This window comes from Eschrichtius robustus, chromosome 2 (genome assembly GCF_028021215.1).
Source record: "Eschrichtius robustus isolate mEscRob2 chromosome 2, mEscRob2.pri, whole genome shotgun sequence".
Taxonomy (NCBI): domain Eukaryota; kingdom Metazoa; phylum Chordata; class Mammalia; order Artiodactyla; family Eschrichtiidae; genus Eschrichtius; species Eschrichtius robustus.
Window position 1 is genome coordinate 90,398,546 of NC_090825.1, and position 23,332 is coordinate 90,421,877.

The 23,332-nt window shown below is 34.3% G+C and overlaps 1 protein-coding gene across 1 annotated transcript in view; it reads right to left on the reverse strand.

The window, feature by feature from the left end:
* Positions 1-23,332, reverse strand: part of TMEM232 (transmembrane protein 232) — a 275,976-nt gene that overhangs the window by 228,756 nt on the left and 23,888 nt on the right. The window contains exons 3-7 of the mRNA XM_068534862.1: positions 16,088-16,199; positions 11,366-11,471; positions 9,395-9,552; positions 4,161-4,260; positions 1,736-1,890 (exon numbers count right to left, since the gene is read on the reverse strand). Coding sequence (XP_068390963.1) covers positions 1,736-1,890; positions 4,161-4,260; positions 9,395-9,552; positions 11,366-11,471; positions 16,088-16,199 — 631 coding nt within the window. The remainder of the gene's footprint in view (positions 1-1,735; positions 1,891-4,160; positions 4,261-9,394; positions 9,553-11,365; positions 11,472-16,087; positions 16,200-23,332) is intronic.

The window sequence follows — 23,332 nt, forward strand, 5'->3', positions numbered from 1 at the left end:
GTAAGCATGTCCTTAGATAAAAACTATTACATTTAACTGCCTAAGTTAAAGTGAGTTCCTAAGTATATTTTTCAATAATTATTATTTATGTTTGCATGGCTCTTAATAATTTATAAGGCACATGGTTTTTTGCAATCTTCACAACAACTCTGTAGATTAATTTGGGCAAATATGACGATGATGATAACGATTATGGTCGTGGTGGTGGTTTTTTTTTTTTTGAAGTTATTCCTTCACTTCATATATGTGTGTGTGTGTGTGTATATATATATATATATATATATATATTTTTTTTTTTTTTTTTTTTTTTTTTTTGGCTGCACCACGCAGCGTGCAGAATCTTAGTTCCCCAACCAGGGATAAAACCCATGCCCTCTGCAGTGGAAGCGTGGATTCTTAACCACTGGACCGCCAGGGAAGTACCCGGTGGTGTCTTTTTAAAGATAAGCAAATGGGGATTTGGAGAGCTTAATGGACCTACTCTGGATCACATAGTCAATTGGTGAACAGGCCCTTCCTCTTTAGAATCAGTGCTTTTTCTGTTGCTCAGTATCTTAGGTTATATATTTATTGTTAAAACATTTTTGAAACTTTAAAACAAGATCCTTTTTATGCATGAAGCAATGTGTGTTCATTAGTAAGCATAACCAAATAGTTCAAATGGCTTAGTATACGTCACTCTTTATATAAATGGTTTACCAAGTTATGAGCCAAAAATAAAACACTAACTCCTAGAAAGAACACAAATAGATGTGGTTAAATGTTCCTCCTTATAGGCTTAAATTTTAGATAGTGTGGAAAGGGCCCAAGGGAAGCACAGGGAAACTGTGAGGCAGCTCACAGGCAAAATGATTTTAAAAAAGAATTTTCCTTAAATTTCCTTAGTTGTTCCAACTAGCATCATATTAAATGCATTTTTCTCCTTTTTAAGAAATTATTAGAAAAACAAAATTTCTATTTATAAATTACAAAATAATAAGTATATGTAACAAAAAGTAAAATAATAAAAGAATCAAGGTTTTGAAGTGTTCACTGCTTTCTTTCGGAATATATGTGAGAAAAGGAAATAAAGGCATTACAAGCCCCAAAGATTGAAGTTTGACTTTTGAAGTACATCAGCTTATAAGGTATATGAACACTGGAGTTCTGTTTGTATAATCATAGCTTATTACATACCAAGGAATTATATATAATTGGGACAGATAGTTTTCTCTAATGTTGATCATTAATATCTAAGTTAGAAATTAAAAGGAGATTTATCATATACCAGGTATTACTTTCTCAATTTTGAACCATTACAAAATTTCAGTTGATTTTAATAGCATATTAAATGTTATTACATATGAATCATGGAAGCATAAAAATATTACAATTGCTCTCATTGACAGCTTGTACTTTACACACTCTCCTTTAATAAAAATGTAATATCTTCAAATGTTCATTTAAAAGTCATTCTAAATTATGGTGTAATTTTTAATTAATCAGCTGAGATGGAATCTATAAGGAAGAAGGCATTATGGCATTACTCCATTTAAAGTAGTAGCGATGGATACTGATGCCCACTACTGATCCTACTAACTACTATCCAGGAGAATGTGCACATGACTTTAATGTCTGTGCTGTTCACTCCTCCCCTGAAGCTAAATTCATCTTCAGCCATGTTACCGAATTAGCAAGCATGATTCTTTAAGCATAGTAATCTGATCTGATTCATCATGCGCTAGGATATACTCACCATCTCAGAATCTACATTCTTGTCTTCCACAGGGCTAAAAATTGATTGAGAAGGGAGTTCTCTTTTACATACAATTTCCATGATTTTCAGAATACACTGCACATTTGAAACGATGTTTGGATACTTGCAATATAATTCTCCAGAGAAAGAAAGTGCTATTGTAAGAAAAATAATTTGTGAGAAATATTTCATTAACATCTCGCACTGCATTTCATTTGTCTTTTAGTTATTAAAATATAATTAAATTCAGTACTTAGAGGCTGAAACTGCTGTATATTTCCCCATCTATTGAAGATTAATAATGTTATGTATGACCCCTAGTGGTATAATAGAAAACTACAAGGTAAATAATTCATATATAAGAGTTTATATAATTCAGAACAGCAATTACATAATGGTTGAATGACCAATTAAGTATAGTTACTTCACAACAATCCCTGGAAACTTCCAGCTGAAAATAAATCAAGTCAGAATAGATATTATTCATAATGGATACTCTGATATTGTAATCAATGTCATTGCTTTTAAACCAACATTCTCCAGTTTAATTCTTTTCAAGATGTCATTGTTGTTGATTTTTAAAAATACATAGTTTAACAACAGCAACAATTATGTCATTTAACATAAGACTATGTGGTATTTAACAGAACCATCTCTGTGCTGTTCTTTTTACAAACTTTTAAACAACCTTTGAGTTTCCGTCCATCGACACAGTGGAAAAATTAGTAATAACCACTCTTCTATTGGATGGTTGTATGGGTAGGTAGTAGCAGTGACGAATAGCCTCAGGTAGGAATCCACCTGTTGCTGAAGATGAGCATGTAGCCTCAATAGGGCTCCACTTAACAGTATGTGATAAGAGGGCAATATCTAGGATTTTATCCTTATATGAAACAAAATGTTGGTGTTCTTGCGATATATCAACAATAACAAGCCAGTGTAAGAACTTGAGGTTTTATACAAATAATTTTTCAAAATGTATTTGTCACCACTACCTGAATATTTGATGAATCACTATGCTGAACACTGTGAGGAGTTAAAAGAGATTTATAACGTAATGAAGAACGCAAAACAAGTGATAAGGTAGAAACAAATTCCTATACTGTCAATCTACAGCCATGCCTTGGTTTCAGACCCTATCAAAACTTGTATCCAAAACATTTGCACTATTACCTTCTACTCCCCTCCTCTATGGCTTTTCCCATCAAATATTACTTCCTTTCTTGCATCCTGAGTCTCTTGATTTCTTATCATATAACATATTAATCTTCTCCTCTTTTGACCTTGTTTTTTCATCCAAACTATTGACATATTTCTCCTTCCTTTCATAGCTAAGCTTTTTAAAACAGTTCACCACCTTTGTCGTATGCTTAAACTTTCCCTTCACCCTTTGTTTACCTCCAATCTGAACTTTGCTTCCACTCGGTAATGCTCCCAAGAACAATGACTTTCTGACTTCAGAAACCCATCACCCGTCTCAGACCTCCTATTGTTTAATGATTTTACAGCTCTTGATAATGTTGATCTTGACTCTCCCCTCTTTGGCTTTCTACATAATCACTCCCTCCTTTTTCTACTAATTCTTCTCTACTGGTTGTTGTCTGTTACTCCAATAATCTATTAAATGTTTATGTTCCCCAAGACTCTACTACTAGAATAAATTTCTCCCCACCACCACCTCCCATTCCCAGGTTATCTCATCCACGTTAACAGTGATGACTGTCAAATGATCCATGTTGACACCCATGAAATAAGTGATTCCCAGGCTTCACTTATTTCCCTAGTTCCAAACCTATGTTTCCAACTGGGTATATACACCTGAGTGACCTTCAAATTCAGTATGTCCAAATGTTTCTCCAAAATTTTCTCAGTTTAGAGCACCATTATCTTGACCTTATTAGTCAATATGTAAAATTTAAGATTCATCCTGAATTTGTCACTTTCCCTTATATATAGCTTAGATCCAAGGGATCACCAAGTTCAGTGTTTTCTATCTCCTAAACACTTTTCAAAACTATTTTACTCTATCCATCCCCATTTTAGAAGTTCATACCTTTAACATCTCTTGCCTGTACGAACGTCATAGCTAATGGACCCCCTGCGTCTACTCTCTCCTTACTCCAGTTCAGCAACTACATCACCACTAGGGTTACCTTACTAAAATACGAATTTAACTTTCTTGAAACCCAGTGAGTTAGATATTACAGATAAGAAAACTGAGCCACGGACAAGTTCATACGCTTAGCTAAGTAGGAAATTTAAAAGTAAAACCCAAGCAGTCTCGCCCAGAAGCTGTGCTCTTCAGTACTGCACCTATTACCTTTCACAAAAAATAAAATACAGCCTATACTCTTTATAGTGATAGTCTGAGCTTCTCAAAATAACATAAAACATTTATAAATGTAGAAAATAAAAGACAGTCTACCGTATAAATATGGTTGAAGCCTAAGTAAATGTTGTTTAAAACTTTCCAGGTGACCATGAAGGAAATATATAAAAAGTCGTAAGAAGACCAAATAGCCAATCTGTCAAAAAAGAAAGAAAAAAGCATTTTTGTGTTGCATCAATAAATGTTTAAAAACCATAAGGAAAATAAACCATTTTATTATTACATTTGCTTTTGATGAAACAATTTCAAATTCATTTGCGATTGTACGCTTTTGAAATAACTTTAAAACATTTGTATCAAGGTTAAAATACTGGTTCAGCAAAAAAAAAAATTCATAAATCATCTTTCCATTACATATAATGACCAATACTGAATACTATTTTGTTCTATGTCCTTTAGAACAGTATTTTTCAAATTGCAAATCATGCCCCTTAAGTGAGTCATGAAATCAATAGAAAGGGGATTTTTAAGTAAAATAAAAGAGAAAATATCATACTACATGGCACAGTGCCTTGTCTCAGTATATAGACGAATGTGGATTGCAATAGTTTTGAGAAATATTCTGCCTGTGCATAGTATGTTGTACTGAAGTCCCCATTCCCTCATGAAACCACACACACACACACACACGTCATTACTAAATACACACTTTCATATCTTACTTCTGTGAAGTTTAAAATACGTGTATAGTTAAAACTGTTTTACATAGACAACAGAAAATTAAATATCTGCAAATATATGTAAGATTTCACAGAAAATGAGAAAAAACAACACACACTATAGAAATAAATGGAATGTAAATGCCTAAATTGCTAAATCATAAGATTACGGAAAAGGACCAAATAATAATAATAACTACCATTATATCACTATCAAGATATACATACATGCAAATCCTCTTAACATCTTAACAATGGTGCAGGGTATTATTAGATCTACAAGTAAAAAACTAAAATTAAATTCAAAAGATGATTCTACCAAGTCTCAGTGCTTCACCCAAGACTATTAAGCAAATAAGTAGCATTACTGGAATTCAAACCCAGGACTGTGTGTTCTGCATCAAAAGACATGAATTTTCTATTACAGTAGTGATTTCCAAATATTTTTACCAAAAACTTCTATCATTAAAATAAATTCTAAGAATGCACCATGAATATTTGTAAATACATCCATAAATTATAAACATGCACCATTTATCGACTTTTAAAAATAAATAAAAATAAAATGTTTATGTCATGCCAAGGGATCTCTTCACATAAAGCACTTTGATATAGTACTATGCTTCTCCAAGAGACTGAAGTTAGATGAGAAGGAAGTGGAGATCAACAGATCATTTAAAAGAATATTGCAATACTCTAAGTGAGCATATTAAAGTTGGAAATAATAAATTCATCAGAAGAAGAAGAATTTAAGATCTTGCAAGGGATCACAGAAGGATATTGAAAGCAATACTTTAAAATTTTAACGTGGGTCTGAAGAGAAAAATACACAGTCAACATATCAGTTTGCATAACTGCTGTATTATACACCAATGAAGTGAAACTCTATACAACCATGCTTGGAAAAATGGTTTTAAAAGCTTTCATCTGTAATATTCTGAAAAGCCAGATTTTTGTTGAAAAATCTGCCAGTCTTTATCTCTAAGGAATTCTGGAACTTTCTATTCATCTGTCCTCATGTTTCACTTGTGTACATAGTCTCTCTGTAGGTTTGCCTCCTAGAGTAAATTTCTGCTTGTCAGTTTCTTTCCCTGCTCACCTGTCTTTTCTTCCTTTATTCTTTCACCCCCTTCTTTCCTTCTCTTTTCATCTTTTCTTATCTTCATTTCTCTGTTATCTAACCATGAAATAGAAATGCTGAATAATATTTATTATGTATTACATTGTAATGGTTGGTGATGTGTTTTATGTTCTTTATAGAAGCTTGAAGAACACTGTTTATATTCCTATCTAAAATATATTAAACCGGGCTTCCTTGGTGGTGCAGTGGTTAGGAGTCCGCCTGCCAATGCAGGGGACGTGGGTTCGAGCACTGGTCCGGGAGAATCCCACATGCTGTGGAGCAACTAAGCCCGTGCGCCACAACAACTGAGCCTGCGCTCTAGAGGATGCGTCCCACAATTACCGAAGCCCACGTGCCTACAGCCCGTGCTCCAGAACAAGAGAAGCCACTGCAATGAGAAGCCCACACGCCTCAATGAAGAGTAGCCCCACTCGCCACAACTAGAGAAAGCCCGCGCACTAGAGAAAGCCCGCGCACAGCGACGAAGACCCAACGCAGCCAAAAATAAATAATAAATAATTAAAAATAAATAAAAATAAAATAAAATATATTAAACCTACTGTTGCTTATATGTTATTCCTATACTTTAATAAGTAGACATCATTAGTTAAGATTCTACACTCAGAGGAAAACAATGAGGAAAGAATGCACACAAAATTGGAAAGTAAGTAATATTAGGGAATCAGGTATTTCTGGCTCTTCCCAACCCTGAGCTACATACTTCTTTGTGAAAAGAGAAACAAAATGGTGCATATTAAGGTGAGTAATGCCTTTATGGCAATACCATTAAATATACCATTCTGTCAACACGAAAAGATCAAAAGAGAAGTTTCCAACTGACTGTTAGATATATAATGAAATTCCTACAAAGACAAGGAGGATAATTGACATGGCTTCTTGCCTGAAATCAAAAGCATTTGATTAAAATGCTTATAAAGCATGCTGATTTCTACTAGCTAATTTATATTATCTAGAACAATAAAAAGTAAGCACTAAAATTAGTAAATCTGAGAGCCAAGGTAAATGAGTAGAATCATAGCTGAGAGTCCACTGGACTGTGGGTTTCAAAGTCTTCTCTGCTGGGATCTTGGGTAATTCACTTAGACTCTCAATGCCTAGTCTGTGGAATGGTGGATAATAATAGCACCTACCTTTTAGGACTTTTGCAAAGATTAAATAAGTTATTATGTCTAATATAGCTAAAGCACTGATCATTGTGCAATGCAAATAGTCTAAACATCCAGATGAGAGGATACAGGCATCTTTTTAAAATTCAATGAATCCATGGTATACGTAAATTATAAGCAATATGTGCAATGGCAAAAACTTTATTTTATAGCCATTTTTATTGCTGGCAGAAATATAAAAGGCAAGAAATGGAAAAAGGTCAGTAAAGGAGATGAGAAGGAAAGGAAAGAAAAGCCACACTTTCTCTATGTTTTTCCACTCCACTCTTTTTCCATCATAAACTAATATACCCATCTTTTTGTATTATATATAAATTTGAAATCCCAAAATAATTATATAAATATAAGCTCTTAAATATCGCCATAATGAACAGTTTGGGAAATAAAGAGGAAAGAAGAAAAAGACATTATAATTGTACTTGTCTCTTTGCCTCCTGTTCTTCTGGAAAAGCATCAGTTCTTTGCATGTTCAATTTCTGTTATGTGTTCTCTGTATCCTGCCTGGTGTCCATAAGTCTTTTACCCCCAAACATATCAGAGAAGATCTAGACCTAATTTATAAGGTCTGAAACACATATCTTCCAAAAATGTCCTGGCTGACTCATGAATATCTTCACGCTCATTTTCTAACAGTTCATTATCAAAATTAAATAAGGAAAAAATATATTTTTGCAAATAATACCATACTTAATTTCAAATGATATATATACAGATATATGTCAATTGAGATATATACATATGTATATATTTCTTTATTCTTAAAATTATTCTTCTTGCTTTTCTTTGCAATAAAACCATTAGTTAAGCTAAATTTCTTTGACTAATAATAAATTTTGCAGCAGGCAGCCTTGATCATCACAGGAAGTAGAACCATATGTCTTCTAGGACCTTATGAAACATGAGCTACATAAACATAGTTTCCCATCTTATGGCTCTAAAACGACATAGAATACTGAGAGAACAACTCATCTTCTCAAATCCGGCAACAATTTAAGAATTATCAGTCAGCATTTTTAAATGGAAAAGTGGCATTTAGCAATCCTTAAAATAGATAGGAGAACATTTCTCCAAAGAAGATATACAAATTGCCAACAAACACATGAAAGGATGCTCAACATCACTAATCATTAGAGAAATGCAAATCAAAACCACAATGAGGTATCACCTCACACCAGTCAGAATGGCCATCATCAAAAAATCTACAAACAATAAATGCTGGAGAGGGTGTGGAGAAAAGGGAACCCTCTTGCACTGTTGGTGGGAATGTAAATTGATACAGCCACTATGGAGAACAGTATGGAGGTTCCTTAAAAAAACTAAAAACACAACTACCATACGACCCAGCAATCCCACTACTGGGCATATACCCTGAGAAAACCATAATTCAAAAAGAGTCATGTACCACAATGTTCATTGCAGCTCTATTTACAATAGCCAGGACATGGAAGCAACCTAAGTGTCCATCGACAGATGAATGGATAAAGAAGATGTGGCACATATATACAATGGAATATTACTCAGCCATAAAAAGAAATGAAATTGAGTTATTCGTAGTGAGATGGATGGACCTAGAGTCTGTCATACAGAGTGAAGTAAGTCAGAAAGAGAAAAACAAATACCATATGCTAACACATATATATAGAACCTAAAAAAAAAAAAATGGTTCTGAAGAACCTAGGGGCAGAACAGGAATAAAGACGCAGATGTAGAGAATGGACTTGAGGACACAGGGAGGGGGAAGGGTAAGCTGGGACGAAGTGAGAGAGTGGCATGGACTTATATACACTGCCAAATGTAAAATAGATAGCTAGTGGGAAGCAGCCACATAGCACAGGGAGATCAGCTCTGTGCTCTGTGACCACCTAGAGGGGTGGGATAGGGAGGGTGGGAGTGAGACGCAAAAGGGAGGAGATATGGGGATATATGTATATGTATAGCTGTTCACTTTGTTATAAAGCAGAAACTAAAACACCATTGTAAAGCAATTATACTCCAATAACGATGTTAAAAAAAAAAAGAGAGGAGAAAAGCTATATATACTCAGAAATAAGTACAAACTTGATTTTTAATTAAATGTTATTTTCTTACATAGTTGGTGAAACTGTATTTTCTCAAACTATCTCCATTTGCATATCCAGCAATAATGTAATGTCCACATTTAGAGGAGATTAAAATAAGCTACCAAACGAGAATATTCTGTAATAAAACCAAATGGCCTGTTTAGCTCCTGAAACAGATATCATGTGGCTAGATGTAGTACATGTAGCAATTAAAACACATTAAAATTATTTTAAAACTTACCTTTGCCAGCTTTATTTCAACTGAGTATAAGTACGTCTTTAGGAATGCATCACAACAGAGTCTATATAAAACTGATTCCGCAACAAAAAATAAGGCAGGCAGATGATCGTAATCAAAGGTAGCATGATCCAGGGAAGCATAAAGCATATTTAAAGCTTCTGAAATATTAAAAGTATAATTTATAAATTATGCTGCTTTTCTACATACTACAATTAAGTCTTCTAATTAACTATTTGCTCAGTCACCAAGACCACATTGTGGTTTTAAAATATTCACAAAGTCTTTGACATCCCTCCCATCAAGAGGTGAAGTCTATGCCCCCTTCCCCTTGAACCTGAGCAGGCCTGTGACTGCTTCAACTAATAGAATGTGGCAGAAGTGACACTGCATGACTTCCAAGGCTAGATCAGAAAAGGCAATACAGTTGCCCCCTCTATCTCTTTGTCAAGATACTACCTTTGGAATTCTAAGCTGCCATGTAGGACATTCAACTACTCAGAAGTCACTAAGCCAGAGAGACTACAGAGGTGGGGGAGGGCAGGGAGGGGGAAGAGGCAAGGAGAGAGAGAAATGCCCTAGGAGCTCCAGCTCTTCCACCCGACACAAAATAGATCACTAGGCCACATATATAATGGTGGGGAAATAGGACAGAACTGGATGACAAAAGACAGTGCTCAAGATAAATGCTATAAAAGAGAAAAGTAGAAGACTAGAAAATCAAAGCAGAGGAAATAAGGCCCAGTGGAGCTGAACAAGGAAGAATATAGCGCTAAGGCCCTACAGAACATTGCACCTCACGTCATTACAGGCATACCTCATCTTATTCACTTTGATTATGCTTTGCAGATATTGTATTTTTTACAAATTGAGGGTTTGTGGCAACGCTGCGTCTAGCAAGTCTATCAGTGCCACTTTTCCAACAGCATTATTTTTTAATTAAGGTATGTACATTTCAGACATAATGCTATTGCACATTTGATAGACTACAGTATAGTGTAAGCATAACTTTTACATGCACTGTGAAACAAAAAAATTAATGTGACTCGCTTTATTACAATATTCGCTTTATTATGGTGATCTGGAACCAGACTCACAATATCTCCAAGAATGTGCCTGTACAAAGATTTTGAGGCGCTTTCATGAACAAAACTGAGGTTTAATTGACAGAGAAGAGCAAGGGGCTGCTGGTTGCTGGTAAGCCAAGATTGTTTACTTCAATATCATTTAAACATTTAATAGGGTCAGGCTGTGGATAGCACTGTGATGAAGTGCCATAAAGGCAAGTTAAATAAAAAATCATTCTTATTCTTCCTGTTGCTTGAAAGCTCCCAGATAGCACTACAAAACCCAATTTATAAGGGGAAATACTCTCTGACCTCATATGGTTAACATTCAAAAACTCATTTTAAAAGGTATACATAAAATTTAAAAAATACAGAAGAAACTTTATTTCCTTAAAATAATGTTTTTTAATTTCTTTTTTAGATTGGTTGGAGGGTGGTTTAAAAGGAGACAGAAATAAGTGATAAATGAAAAGGTAATGAGTAAAATGGCTATTTAAAACAAGTGGAAAACAAATGGCCATTTGGTTAATGTTTTACAAGTAAAAATTATAAAATGCAGAAACGAATTTCTCTAAAGTATAGTGCGTCGTGTTATTGAAAATCACTAAATGACATTTTATATTACTTTTTAATTAGTTACTAATTTTAGAAAAAAGCAATAAAGACTCTCCTGAGCAAAAGTTTTTAAAACAATTTCGTAATTAAAAAGTTGAGCAGCCAAATTCATAAATTCAAAATTACAAAAGGACCTTTCATAATGAAACATTATCAGGTATTTCAATAGAGAAAGGCAGATTTTCCTTGGCTCCTGCACAATTTCTAAATATTAAAGTTCTCAAATTATGCCTTCACTGGTAATCTAGAAAACACTTAGGGTAACTAAGAAGAGCTTAGTTAGAGGACATACCATCTTGGATTTCTCCTTTGCACTGAGCCAGATATACTACTTCAGTCCATGTCGTAGGAAGATGCACATGCCTCCCAGTACCTAAGGTTTTGAGACCCAATTTCCTCTGTTATGGGGAAGATAAAAGAGGCAAACAAAAATGTACAGCTTTTAAATTTAATATATATTTATTTTTATTATCTATATTTATTCTATTATTTATTTTATTATTTATAATTTATTAATATTTTATTTGTTTTTATTGAATATAGTTGATTTACAATATTGTTTTAGTTTCAGGTGTACAGCAAAGTGATTCAGTTATACATATACATCAATAAATATATATTCTTTTTCAGATTCTTTTCCATTACAGGTTATAACACGACATTGAATATAGTTTCCTGTGCTATACAGTAAGTCCTTGTTGTTTATCTATTTTATATATAGTAGTGTGTATCTGTTAACCCCATACTCCTAATTTATCCCTCCCTGACACTTTTCCCTTTGGTAATCATAAGTTTGTTTTCTATGTCTGTGTGTCTGATTCTGTTTTGTAAATAAGTTAATTTGTATTATTTTTTTAGATTCCACATGTAAGTGATATCATATATTTGTTTTTCTCTGTCTGACTTACTTCACCTAGTATGATAATCTCCAGATCCATCCATATTGCTGCAAATGGCAATACTTCATTCTTTTTATGGCTGAGTAATATTCTTTTATATATATATATATACATATATATACATACACATATATACATATATATACACACATATATATATACATACATATATATACATATATATATATATCACATCTTCTTTATCCATTCACCTGTCAACGGATACTTAGGTTGCTTCCATGTTTTGGCTATTGTAAATAGTGCTGCTACAAACATTGGGGTGCATGTATCTTTTTGAATTAGACTTTTCATCTTTTCTAGATATATGCCCAGGAGTGGAATTGCTGGATCATATGGTAACTCTATTTAAGTTTTTTAAGGAACCTCCATACTGTTTTGCATAGAGGCTGCACCAATTTACATTCCCACCAACAATATAGTAGGGTTCATTTTCCTCCATACCCTCTCCAGCATTTGTTATTTGTAGACTTTTTGATAATGGCCATTCTGATCAGTGTGAGGTGATACCTCATTATGGTATGGATTTGCATTTCTCTAACAATTAGTGATGTTGAGCATCTTTTCATGTGCCTGTTGGCCATCTGTATGTCTTCTTTGGAGAAACATCTAGTTAGGTCTTTTGCCCATTTTTTGATTGGGTTGTTTGGGGTTTCTTTGATATTGAGCTGTATGAGCTGTTTTGCATATTTTGGAAACTAAGCCCTTGTCAGTTGCATCACTTGCAAATACTTCCTCCCAGTCCACAAGTTATCTTTTCATTTTGTGCATGGTTTCCTTTGCTGTGCAAAAGCTTATGAGTTTGATTAGGTCCCATTTGTTTATTTTTGCTTTTATTTCTATTGCCTTGGGAGACTAACCTCAGAAAATACTGGTATAATTTATGTCAGAGAATGTTTTGCCAATGTTCTCTCCTAGAAGTTTTATGGTGTCATGTCTTATATTTAAGTCTTTAAGTCATTTTGAGTTTATATTTGTCTATGGTGTGAGGGTGTGTTCTAACTTCACTGATTTACATGTGGCTGTACAGTTTTCCCACTACCACTTGTTGAAGAGACTGCCCATTGTATATTATTGCCTCCTTCATTGCAGGTTAATTGATTCTAGGTGTGTGGATTTACTTCTGGGCTCTCTATTCTGTTCCACTGATCCATATGTCTGTTGTGCCAATACCACACTGTTTTGATTACTGTAGATTTGTAGTGTTATCTGAAGTCTGGGAGGGTTACGCCTCCAGCTTTGTTCTTTTTCCTCAGGATTGCTTTGGCAATTCTGGGTCTTTTGTGGTTCCATATAAGTTCCAGGATTCTTAGTTCTAGCTCTGTGAGAAATCTCATGGGTAATTTGATAGGGATAGCATTAATTCTGTAGATTGCTTTGGGCAGTATGGCCATTTTAACAATATTAATTCTTCCAATCCAAAGTATTGGATATCTTTCCATTTCTTTGAATCATCTTCAATTTCCTTTATCAATGTTTTATAGTTCTCAGCATGTAAGTCTTTCACCTCCTAGGTCAGGTTTATTCCTAGGTATTTTTTTTGACATGATGTTAAATGGGATTTTTTTTTTTTTACTTTCTCTTTCTGATATTTCCTTGTTACTGTAAAGAAATGGAACAGATTTCTGTATGTTAATCTTGTAACCTGCTACCTTGCTGAATTCATTTATCAGTTCTAACAGTTTTTGTGTGGAGTCTTTAGGGTTTTCTGTATAGAGTATCATATCATCTGCATACAATGACAATTTTATCTCTTTCTTTCCAATTTGGATACCTTTTTTTCTTGTCTGATTGCTGTGCCTAGGACTTCCAACACTATGTTAAATAGAATTGGTAAGAGTGGGCATCCTTGTCTTGTTCCAGAATTTAGCAAGAAGGCTTTCAGCTTTTCACCAAAGAGTATTATGTTGACTGTGGGTTTGTCATAAGTGGCTTTTTATTATGTTGAGATATGCTCCCTCTATACCCACTTTGGTGAGAGTTTTTATCATGAATGGATGTTGAATTTTATCAAATGCTTTTCTGCAATGATCATGTTGTTGTTTTATCCTTTCTTTTGTTGATGTGGTTTAAAACATTGATTGATTTGCATATGTTGAACCATCCTTGTGACCATGGGATGAATCCGACTTGATCATAGTGTACAATCCTTTTATGTGTTGTTGGATTCAGTTTGCTAATATTTTGCTGAGAATTTTTGCATCTATATTCAAAGATATTGGCCTGTGATTTTTTTTTTTTTTTTTTTTTGGTAGTGTCTTTGTCTGGTTTTGGCATCAGGGTGATGGTGGCTTCAGAGAATGACTTTGGGAATGTTCCCTCCTCTTCAGTTTTTTGGAAGAGTTTGAGAAGGATAGGTATAAGTTCTTCTTTGTAGGTTTGGCAGAATTCCCCAGTGAAGCCTTCCAGTCCTGGACTTTTGTTTGCAGGGAGTTTTTTATTACATATTTTATTTCAGGTGTAGTGATCAGTCTCTTCAAATTATGTTTCTTCTTGACTCAGTTTTGGTAGGCTGTATGTGTCTAGAAACTTGTCCATTTCTTCTAGGTAGTGCATTTTGTTGGCATATAACTGTTCATAGTATTTTCTTGTGAATTTTTTGTATTTCCGTGGTATCAGTTGTTATTTCTCCTCTTTCATCTCTCAACTTGTTTATTTGGGTCCTCTCTCTTTTCTTCTTGGTGAGTCTGGCTAAAGGTTTGTTGATTTTGTTTACCCTTTCAAAAGCCCAGCTCTTTGTTTTATTGATCTATCTATATATTTATTTATATATATATATATGATTGATATATTACTTATATTTTATTATTAATTCTATTATTTGTATTTTATTTATTATTATTTTATCATTTATTTTCATTTTTATTTATTCACTTACTTATTTATATTATCCCTTTATTCTGAAAGTCATTCTATGAGGCTGATGCTCTTAAAGCTGTATATTTTTTCTTTTATTATATTTATTTTTTGACATTTTACATAAACTGTATTAGTGTTAAAATGTAGAGAATGTTAATATTCTGAATAATATCATTGTCTGCTGAAAATAATTTTCACTCTTTCTTTCTAGGGATTACTTCTGTCTCATTTCCTCACCAAGAGAATGCATCTCTGATTTTAAAAGGGTAAGTATATTGAAAAAAATAGCTTGATGCCAATTTTCTGGAGAACTCCAGCTACTTCACTGTGGATGGACTGAAGTTAGTGAACATAAAAGAGATACGAAGATTGCCCCCCCTTATCTTAATGTGACCATTCCTGGGGCTGCCCCAATTGGCAAACTGAAGAGAAACTCACTGATGAATGTACCTGCTGGCAACTATCTGCATGCAAAGCTAATAAAGTATATTCTTTTTTCTAATCAACTTTTTTCATGGATTTTTTAAAAAATTTTAAATATATGGTCAATCATGAGCCAAAATGCTGGGAAATAACAGCCACAAAAAAAAGTTGGCTTAATTTATGCTTCAGTTTTGTGCAGCTTTTATTTCACCAGTTATCTAGTATTAAAGCAAAATCATATGTATATTATTTCTCTGCCAAAACTTAAACTGGATCTAATGAAGAAAAGGTAAAACAAGGACTTACTTTACTTTCTGTTCTGTTTTTATATGTGTTTGAAAATTTGTGAATTAATGACATATTCTTAAAAAATGTATTTTCTACAAGTTAGGTGAATAGTTTGTTACAGAGAAAGAACAGAGTACTCTGTGCATGTATAGTGAATGTTTAGGAGACCTTTCTTTCCTCTTTAGGAAACATCATATATCAGTTAACATTTTTTTAGTAAAAAGTGTAATTTTCATAAACAAAAATTTATTTGCCAGCCGTTGATATTTTGCTGTGGGCTCTTGGATTAGTGCAAACAACTATATTCTCCAATAATTTATGAAGAATCTTCATCCAAAAAGCCATTTGACATTGAATAATTTGGTCATAAGTTTTAACTTTAATTTGCATTAGTATTTTTAACTATGCCTACTTATAATTAAGAAAGGTGTATTCTTATCTTTTTCTTTCAATATTTTAGAACATGTAATCATCTACCAACTGGAAGAGAAAGTTCACATACTAAGTAATCAATAGTGTGTCATTACCTTACATTTGATAAGGTTTTTTCTAGCTATGTCCAACAGTTCTTCCTCCTCTTTTGGATTTTTTGTTTGGTTGAGTCTCAAGATGAATTCTTTTGTGATTGAAAATGGTGGCCTAAACCAAAAAAGAAAAAAAAGATCAATAATTATAGCTATCACTTCCAAATTTTAATTAATCAAACATCCAGTGGCTAAGTGTAACTATTTTCTGAAAAAGCACTTTACCTTAATGAGAAAGTTTCACACACACAAAAATCAGTAAAATATTTACGTATATATATATATGTATGTGTGTATATATATATACATATATATATATACGCACACACACACAGGTCTCCTATATTGATCTTATCATACTCTTGGATTGAGAAACATAATTCTCAAATTGAAGAACTTTGTAGCCTTTGAAAAAAATCCAGCATAGCTTCATTACGTTGAAGACTGATTTATCTCCTCACATATTTCAGTGTTGGTTCAATTTAAGCTAAAACATTATTCCCTCCATGCAAGTGGAATCAGTCAAACTGTGGCTGAAGTATAGTAGGCAGGACAGAAAAGATGTATGTAGTAAGGTCAGAGAGGTGACAAGGAGCCATACTAACTTTGGATGAGATGGGAAGCTACTGCAGGGTTTTGATAAGAGGAGTGGCATAATTCAACTTATATTTTAACAGGATCATTCCGATGCTGTGTTGAGAGCTGGAGTGTGGGGAGGTAGCAAGGGAGAGATCACACATAAACTTAGCTGAGAGGTAATTTGGCTTGGATCAGAATTACAGCAAAGTAATTAAAGCGAAGAGTTTGGATAATGGATATATTTTGACATTAGCTCCAACCAGACTGCCCAATGAATTAGAAATAGGCATGAGACGGAAAAAAAAAAAAGGAGTCATGATTGAACTGAGTAACGGAAAGGATAGAATTGCTGTTTACCGAGATGGGAAAGGTTACTAGAGGAGCAGATTTGAGGTGAGGGTAGAGAATAAGTTCAGTATTGGACATGTTATGTTTGAGATGACCATGGCCATCCAAATGGAGACGCAGAGTAAGCAGTTAGATATGAGTCTGAATTTGGGGGAAAGGTTCAGGCTAAATATATCAATTTTTGAGTCATCAGCACACATATGGCATTTAAAGTCTTGTGAATGGAAAGGATCCCATGGGCAAAGTGTAGAGAGGATAGACAAGTATTTCAAAGAGAAGTGAGAAAAGTTGAGGCTATATGCAAGAGAATGAGTAAGGTGATTATAATGATGTACCACAGCGTTTAAAATGGCATGGAATCAAAAGTGATATCAGAGGAATAGAAAATGGATAGTAGAGTCAATGAGTTGTTTGTGTGATAAAATAATTGCTGGAGTCATATGATTAAAAGGAGTGATCTGAGAAAATAAAACATCTTTCAAAAACTTACTGTATTTATAATTTACTGAATTAGTTGCTCTGTGGGATATAGGAAAAAAACATGAAAAAAAAATTAAATTTTGCCTCTGAGTGACTCATAGTCCAATTGGGAAGACAGATGTATGTAAAAGTAATCACAGTGCCACACGATCACAAGATAAGCAGAGATAAAACCATGATGCTCTGTAAACTGGAGCCAAATAGATATCCCAGTGAAGAACAATTAATGAAATGACCAGCTCTTTAACTGCCACCCTAAAGTAGGCATTTATTTAGTCATTCAATCAGTAAGCATTTATTGACTATCCCTATGTATCAGGCGCTACTAACCTTGGAACTGGGATACAACGGTGAAACCAACAAACAACCTTGCCCTCAAGCAGCGTATAGTAAAATAGCAGAAAAGTTGAGGTGTTAGAACTCACAAAGTCTGCTAGAATTGGGCATTTGAAATGAATAACTTCATTCTTGACTACCTGTTATCTTGCTCTTGGAGATATGCGGTTAGATGTATACGGTAAAGGTTGGCTGAAAACTCTTTCTCAACAGTCATCTGGGATGACATATCTTTGATCGACATGGACCTACTCTTCGCGAAGAGTCCAAAATAGCTTCGATCTTCCCATTTTTACAGAGTATTATGGGAATAAGATAGCCCCTTTATCCATTTAAATTTTTCTGATTTTCATTAGAAATTAGATTCTTTAAAAGTATTAACATAACAGTGCTGTTTATAACAAACCAAACATTCAGGGATGTGTCCCAACACTACCGTCTCCAATTCTACCCATTAGAAATAGCCAAGATTAATGGGTCAGTGTGTATCCTTCATATCTTTCTCAATGCTCACAAATATAAACCAACCTTTGTGTACTGTTTTTAGTAAATAGAACCATGTATGCAAAACCGTAGCATGCTTTCTTCATTAACTTTATCAGACATTAAAGTTCAACTGATCCTAACATGCAGTAGTATGGATGTACCCAACAAACGCAACAATGTCTTTATTGACTGACACTTCCCATCACTTCCAGTATAATTTTGGCCATGCTAACTGATGCTGTAATTTTTTAAAATCCTTGTACATAGGCCTGATATTTAGTAGGTGCACACTATTCTGATTTATCAATCTCCACACTATATCAATAGTTAAATATTTTGATAACCACCTCTGCTTGTAAATATATCTATATAAAGACATCCTAAGAGAATTAGAAGGCAAAACTTCAAATGGAAGAACATATTTTCAACACATGTAACTGACAAAGGACTCATACCCATAATATAACCAGAATATATGAAGAACTCCCGAACAATAGAAACATAGAGAAGAGGCTTAAACAGGTAATTGACAAAAGAAGAAATCCGTGTGGCCAATAACTATGTGAAACACTGATTAACATCATAAATAGTGAAACTCAAATTAAAACCATCTCGTTTAAGCAGATTTCCCTACCACCGACCACAGAAACCCCTCCAAACACACAAAGGCACAGCCCCACACACACACATACACACACACACACACACACAAATACACACACTACACACACTATATCCAAGAGTTTCAAATACAAACTAAAAATGTATTTTCTAAAATTAGTTATTTTATCTCAGCTTTTATATAGGCTCTGAGAAAAATGCATTTGTATCATTTTATTTTTAAAGCAGAGTAAAGCCTCAGGGTAAAAATAATATCTAATACAATTTCTATGCTTCGAATATATTTTATAAATAATTTTAGTTTTGTCAATTATCTTTCAGTATGGTTGAGGCCTGTAGTGAATCATTAAAAATATGGAAAGCTAATGCTTTCCAACTTCCTGTACAGAGATTGAGTACCTTAATTGGACTCCCTCAGCTCATGTCAATAAATATTTAACAGGAAATAAATACAGCTTTTTAAACTATTTCTTGCCCATCACAAATAGGGGTTATACAAATTAATGCTTATTTAATGATAAACACAACCCATGATACGAAGCAAAAGCAAACTTGAAAAAGTAAATATAGGCATTTGGAAGGAAAATATACCTTAACTTCACACATTCTAATTTCTTCAAACTATCAAAGGATTTCACAAAGATAAATGTAATCTACTGTAAGTGTATAAGTGCAGTCCTGTGGAAAGGTAATGAATTAAGGTCATCATGCCAATTTCATATAAGGGAAATATACTAAAGTCTTCTGACTGCACGGATACCAATCCAAATGACTCTATGTTATCTGTGAATTCAGAACTTTTTTTAGCTGATAATTCATTTGTTCAATAAACATTTAATGAAAGCCTCCCACATACAAGATATTTCGCTAGATATAATGAGAGCTAAGAGAGGAATCAGGCCTGGCCTCGGTAAATTCACATTCTAGGAGGGAAGTGAGACAAATCACAAATGATGTAATACAAAGGAGACACACTGAAGAAAAAAAAAAGGAAATAAAATCCTGTGGGGAGTTCAGAAGGTCATGATTCCAACACTTCCTGATGCTATAATCTTTGCTTAATCATTTAATCTGTGTGAGCTATAATTTTCCATTTGTGGAAATGAGGACAAAATTTGCAGAATTTTGAAAAACAATGAACTGGAACACACTGTCTAGTTCCTTACATAGATTCAGCACTGGATAACTATTAGTTATAAGAATTACTGTTTTTGGTTAAAGATTCAAAAAAAGCTTCTTTGCAGAAGTGGCACTTGAGCTGTGCCTTGATATGAAGACAGGAACTAGAATGTGACAGAATGGCAGTTATCCTTTCAAAATCTTTTCTCTGTTTCTTCCTGGTCACATGATCACGCAGCTAGTGCCTATATTTCCCAGTCTTTCTGGCAGGTTGTGAGGAGATACAATATATGCAAATTTCAGGTCACCTTTAACTTAAAGACAGGCCACTTTCCCTAGAATAAAACCTTTTTTTTCCTTCCAGTTGACTGGAACACAAAAATGGTGCTGAATTGGCTTTGATTAGGCAGATCAGTACAACTATGAGATAATGAGGGTTGTGAGTTTCTCACTGACCCCAGAAGCAGAGCTATCCTGTCAGCCTAGACCCACTGGATTCATATGTCAGATAAATACACTTCTATCTTACTTAAGCCTCTGAAATTAGACACCTCTTTTTATAGTCGCTTCAAATTTACCCTAACACAAGTAGAAACAAAGAAAAAAAAAAAAAAGAACAGTCTTAATGTAGCATAGAGAGACAGAATGCTTAAAATCAAGATAGGAAATGAAGATGCAAATGTTAGGTTGAGACACATACAAATGGCACTGAATGGTAGTCTGTGATAGACTTACAGCTACCTACATCAATATCTATTCTCCTCCCTTTCTTACTAAAAGATTCTTTCTTGCAGTTAGGTATGCACATATGTCTAAGGTTTCAGCCAATAAAACATAAGTAAATTCAGATAGTTCTGGGAAGTCTCCTGAAAAAGTGTATAAACCCTTCTTCTGTCCTTCCTCTATTCTGCTGCATGAAGCACAACTGTGATGTCTGGAGTTTCAGCAGCCATGATATAACATGAAATGCCCTTAAGAGTAAGTCATGTGCAGCAGACCAGCTAGTTAAAAGGAATCTAAATACTGGATCACCATACCAGCTCTGGACTGACTATATTCAGAGAAATAAACTATTTTTAATTATCATTGTTATTTTAGATTCTCTTAGTTGCAGTGGGCACCAATTCTATATTACATATAGACTTTTGAGTTTTATTTGATAAATAAGAGAATTATTCAGCAGAAGAGTGATGAGATTACAGCTGTGCTTCAGGATGACTAAACTTAAAGTCCGATGTTGGATGGTGTGGAGTGAGGAGTGACTACTGGTAAACAGTTGGACAATTATTTGAACAATTTAGGTAAGAAGTAATAAAGGTCTGAACTACAGTTTGGACAATAATAATGACGAAAAGTAAATGAATGTGAGAGATTAGTTGGAAGCTAAATCAATAGGGCTCGATGACTACCAGGATGTGAGAAAAGAAATTGTGCGGGAGGACATAGAGATAATCTTACAGTTTTGAGCCAACATGATTAGTAGTAGAGAGTTGGCATCAAGACAATTAGATGGAAAAATCTGGGCAGATGATCTGTGCCATTCTGGATGTACCGACTGTGATTTACCTGTGAGACAACCAAGTGGAGAGATCTATAATCCAAGTGAACTTGTGAGGCAGACATTAAGAAGTGGATAAGATCTGGAAATAAAGACTTAAGATTCACCTACATACTCAAAGCTATGAAATTTCAAGAGGAAGAGTACTGAGAAAAAAGAATCAAGGGCGATCTTTGGACAAATCCTACAGGTAGGAGGCAAGAGGAAAAGAATGGTAAATATGATAGGCGATTCAGGGAAATACTACAATGGAATTCAAATATTTGTACAATTTGGGGTGTAAACTCTTTCTCTGAGAATTGTTCATCACTCATAGTCCCTGCTGGGCCAGTGGGTCTAACTTCTACATTAGCACCATTTGGCTCCATCCTCCCCTACCCTGGCCATAGTTGATAGGGTCATAATAGACGTCTGGCTCACTCTAGGCCAATCCAATCCTCTCTTCAGGGATTTTAAATAATTAGCTAATACTTCTAATTAGTTGATGTCACAGCTGATAGTTTATGTAGAGTCAAGAGGTGGCTTTTGTTGAAATGTTGTTCAAGACAACAAAATACCCCAAAGCACAGAGCTTTAGAAAAAGATATATTAGTATTCTGTCATGTTTTTCATGATATGCCTTTGTCTGCATTATATCTTGTTTGCTTTTCCTTTGCAATTTGTTCTCAACAACATTGTGTCTGATCCCACTTAATGAATATAGAACGTGCTCACTGTTTATTCCATATATTTTGGAACCATTTAACTAGATAATAAGGTACTGCATAGGTAGGGGTTGCTCTTTTTGTTGGCTGTCGGAAAAATGGAGACTATTTTATGTATTAATTTATAAGCGTGATTTACAGATGATGGTCTTTCAGCATGTATTATGCAATACAACTGTCACGTACTACTAGTTAATGTTATATGCCTCTTCTTTACGGGTATGTAGGTTTATAGCGATATGTTCACCATCGTAGCCCTGATCCATGTTTGTTGGATAATTTACTGATGTACAGCCAGAGTTTGTAGTCTAGTATAGATACAGACTATACCTGTTGATCATTTTATCTCCATTGTCTCTTAAGAGACACTGAGTGAATAAATGAGACCTGGCTATACCTTCCACTCTCAGGTTCCACAAGACAGCCCTACATCCTTCCATTACATTTTTCTTTTGCTTCAGTTAAGCTGAATGTGTGCCTGCTCCATGCAAACAAACAATCCTAGACTGAGGTACCAAGCAAGAATAGATTGAAGATGCAGACCATGATCAAAAATGTACATCTTGCAGAGATAAAGACTAAGGACAATGAAAATATCATTAGAGTTAATGTTTAGGAAGTCAGTAGAGATCATTAAGAGAGTAGTTCTACTAGATAAATAAAAACAGAATCCAGACTTGATAGTGCTAATAAATAGATGAATTAAAAAATTAATCTGGCTATACCTTTGGTAAGTTTGGTATTACGGGAAGGTGAAAAACTGGAACTGAAACAGATAGAAATTTTGAAAAACAACTAACTTGGCTGGTACTTCCTAAAAACCAGAAGTACCAGCACAATTAAAGAATGGTCTAGCCCTTTCAGGTATGTATATGATACAACTGAATGTGTAAGGAATTCAGGAACAGATTTATTAATCTGAAAGGCGTAAATAAAGAGTTGGTGGGAATTTCCTGGCAGTCCAGTGGTTAGGGCTCTGCACTTCCACTGCAGGGGACATGGGTTCAATCCCTGGTG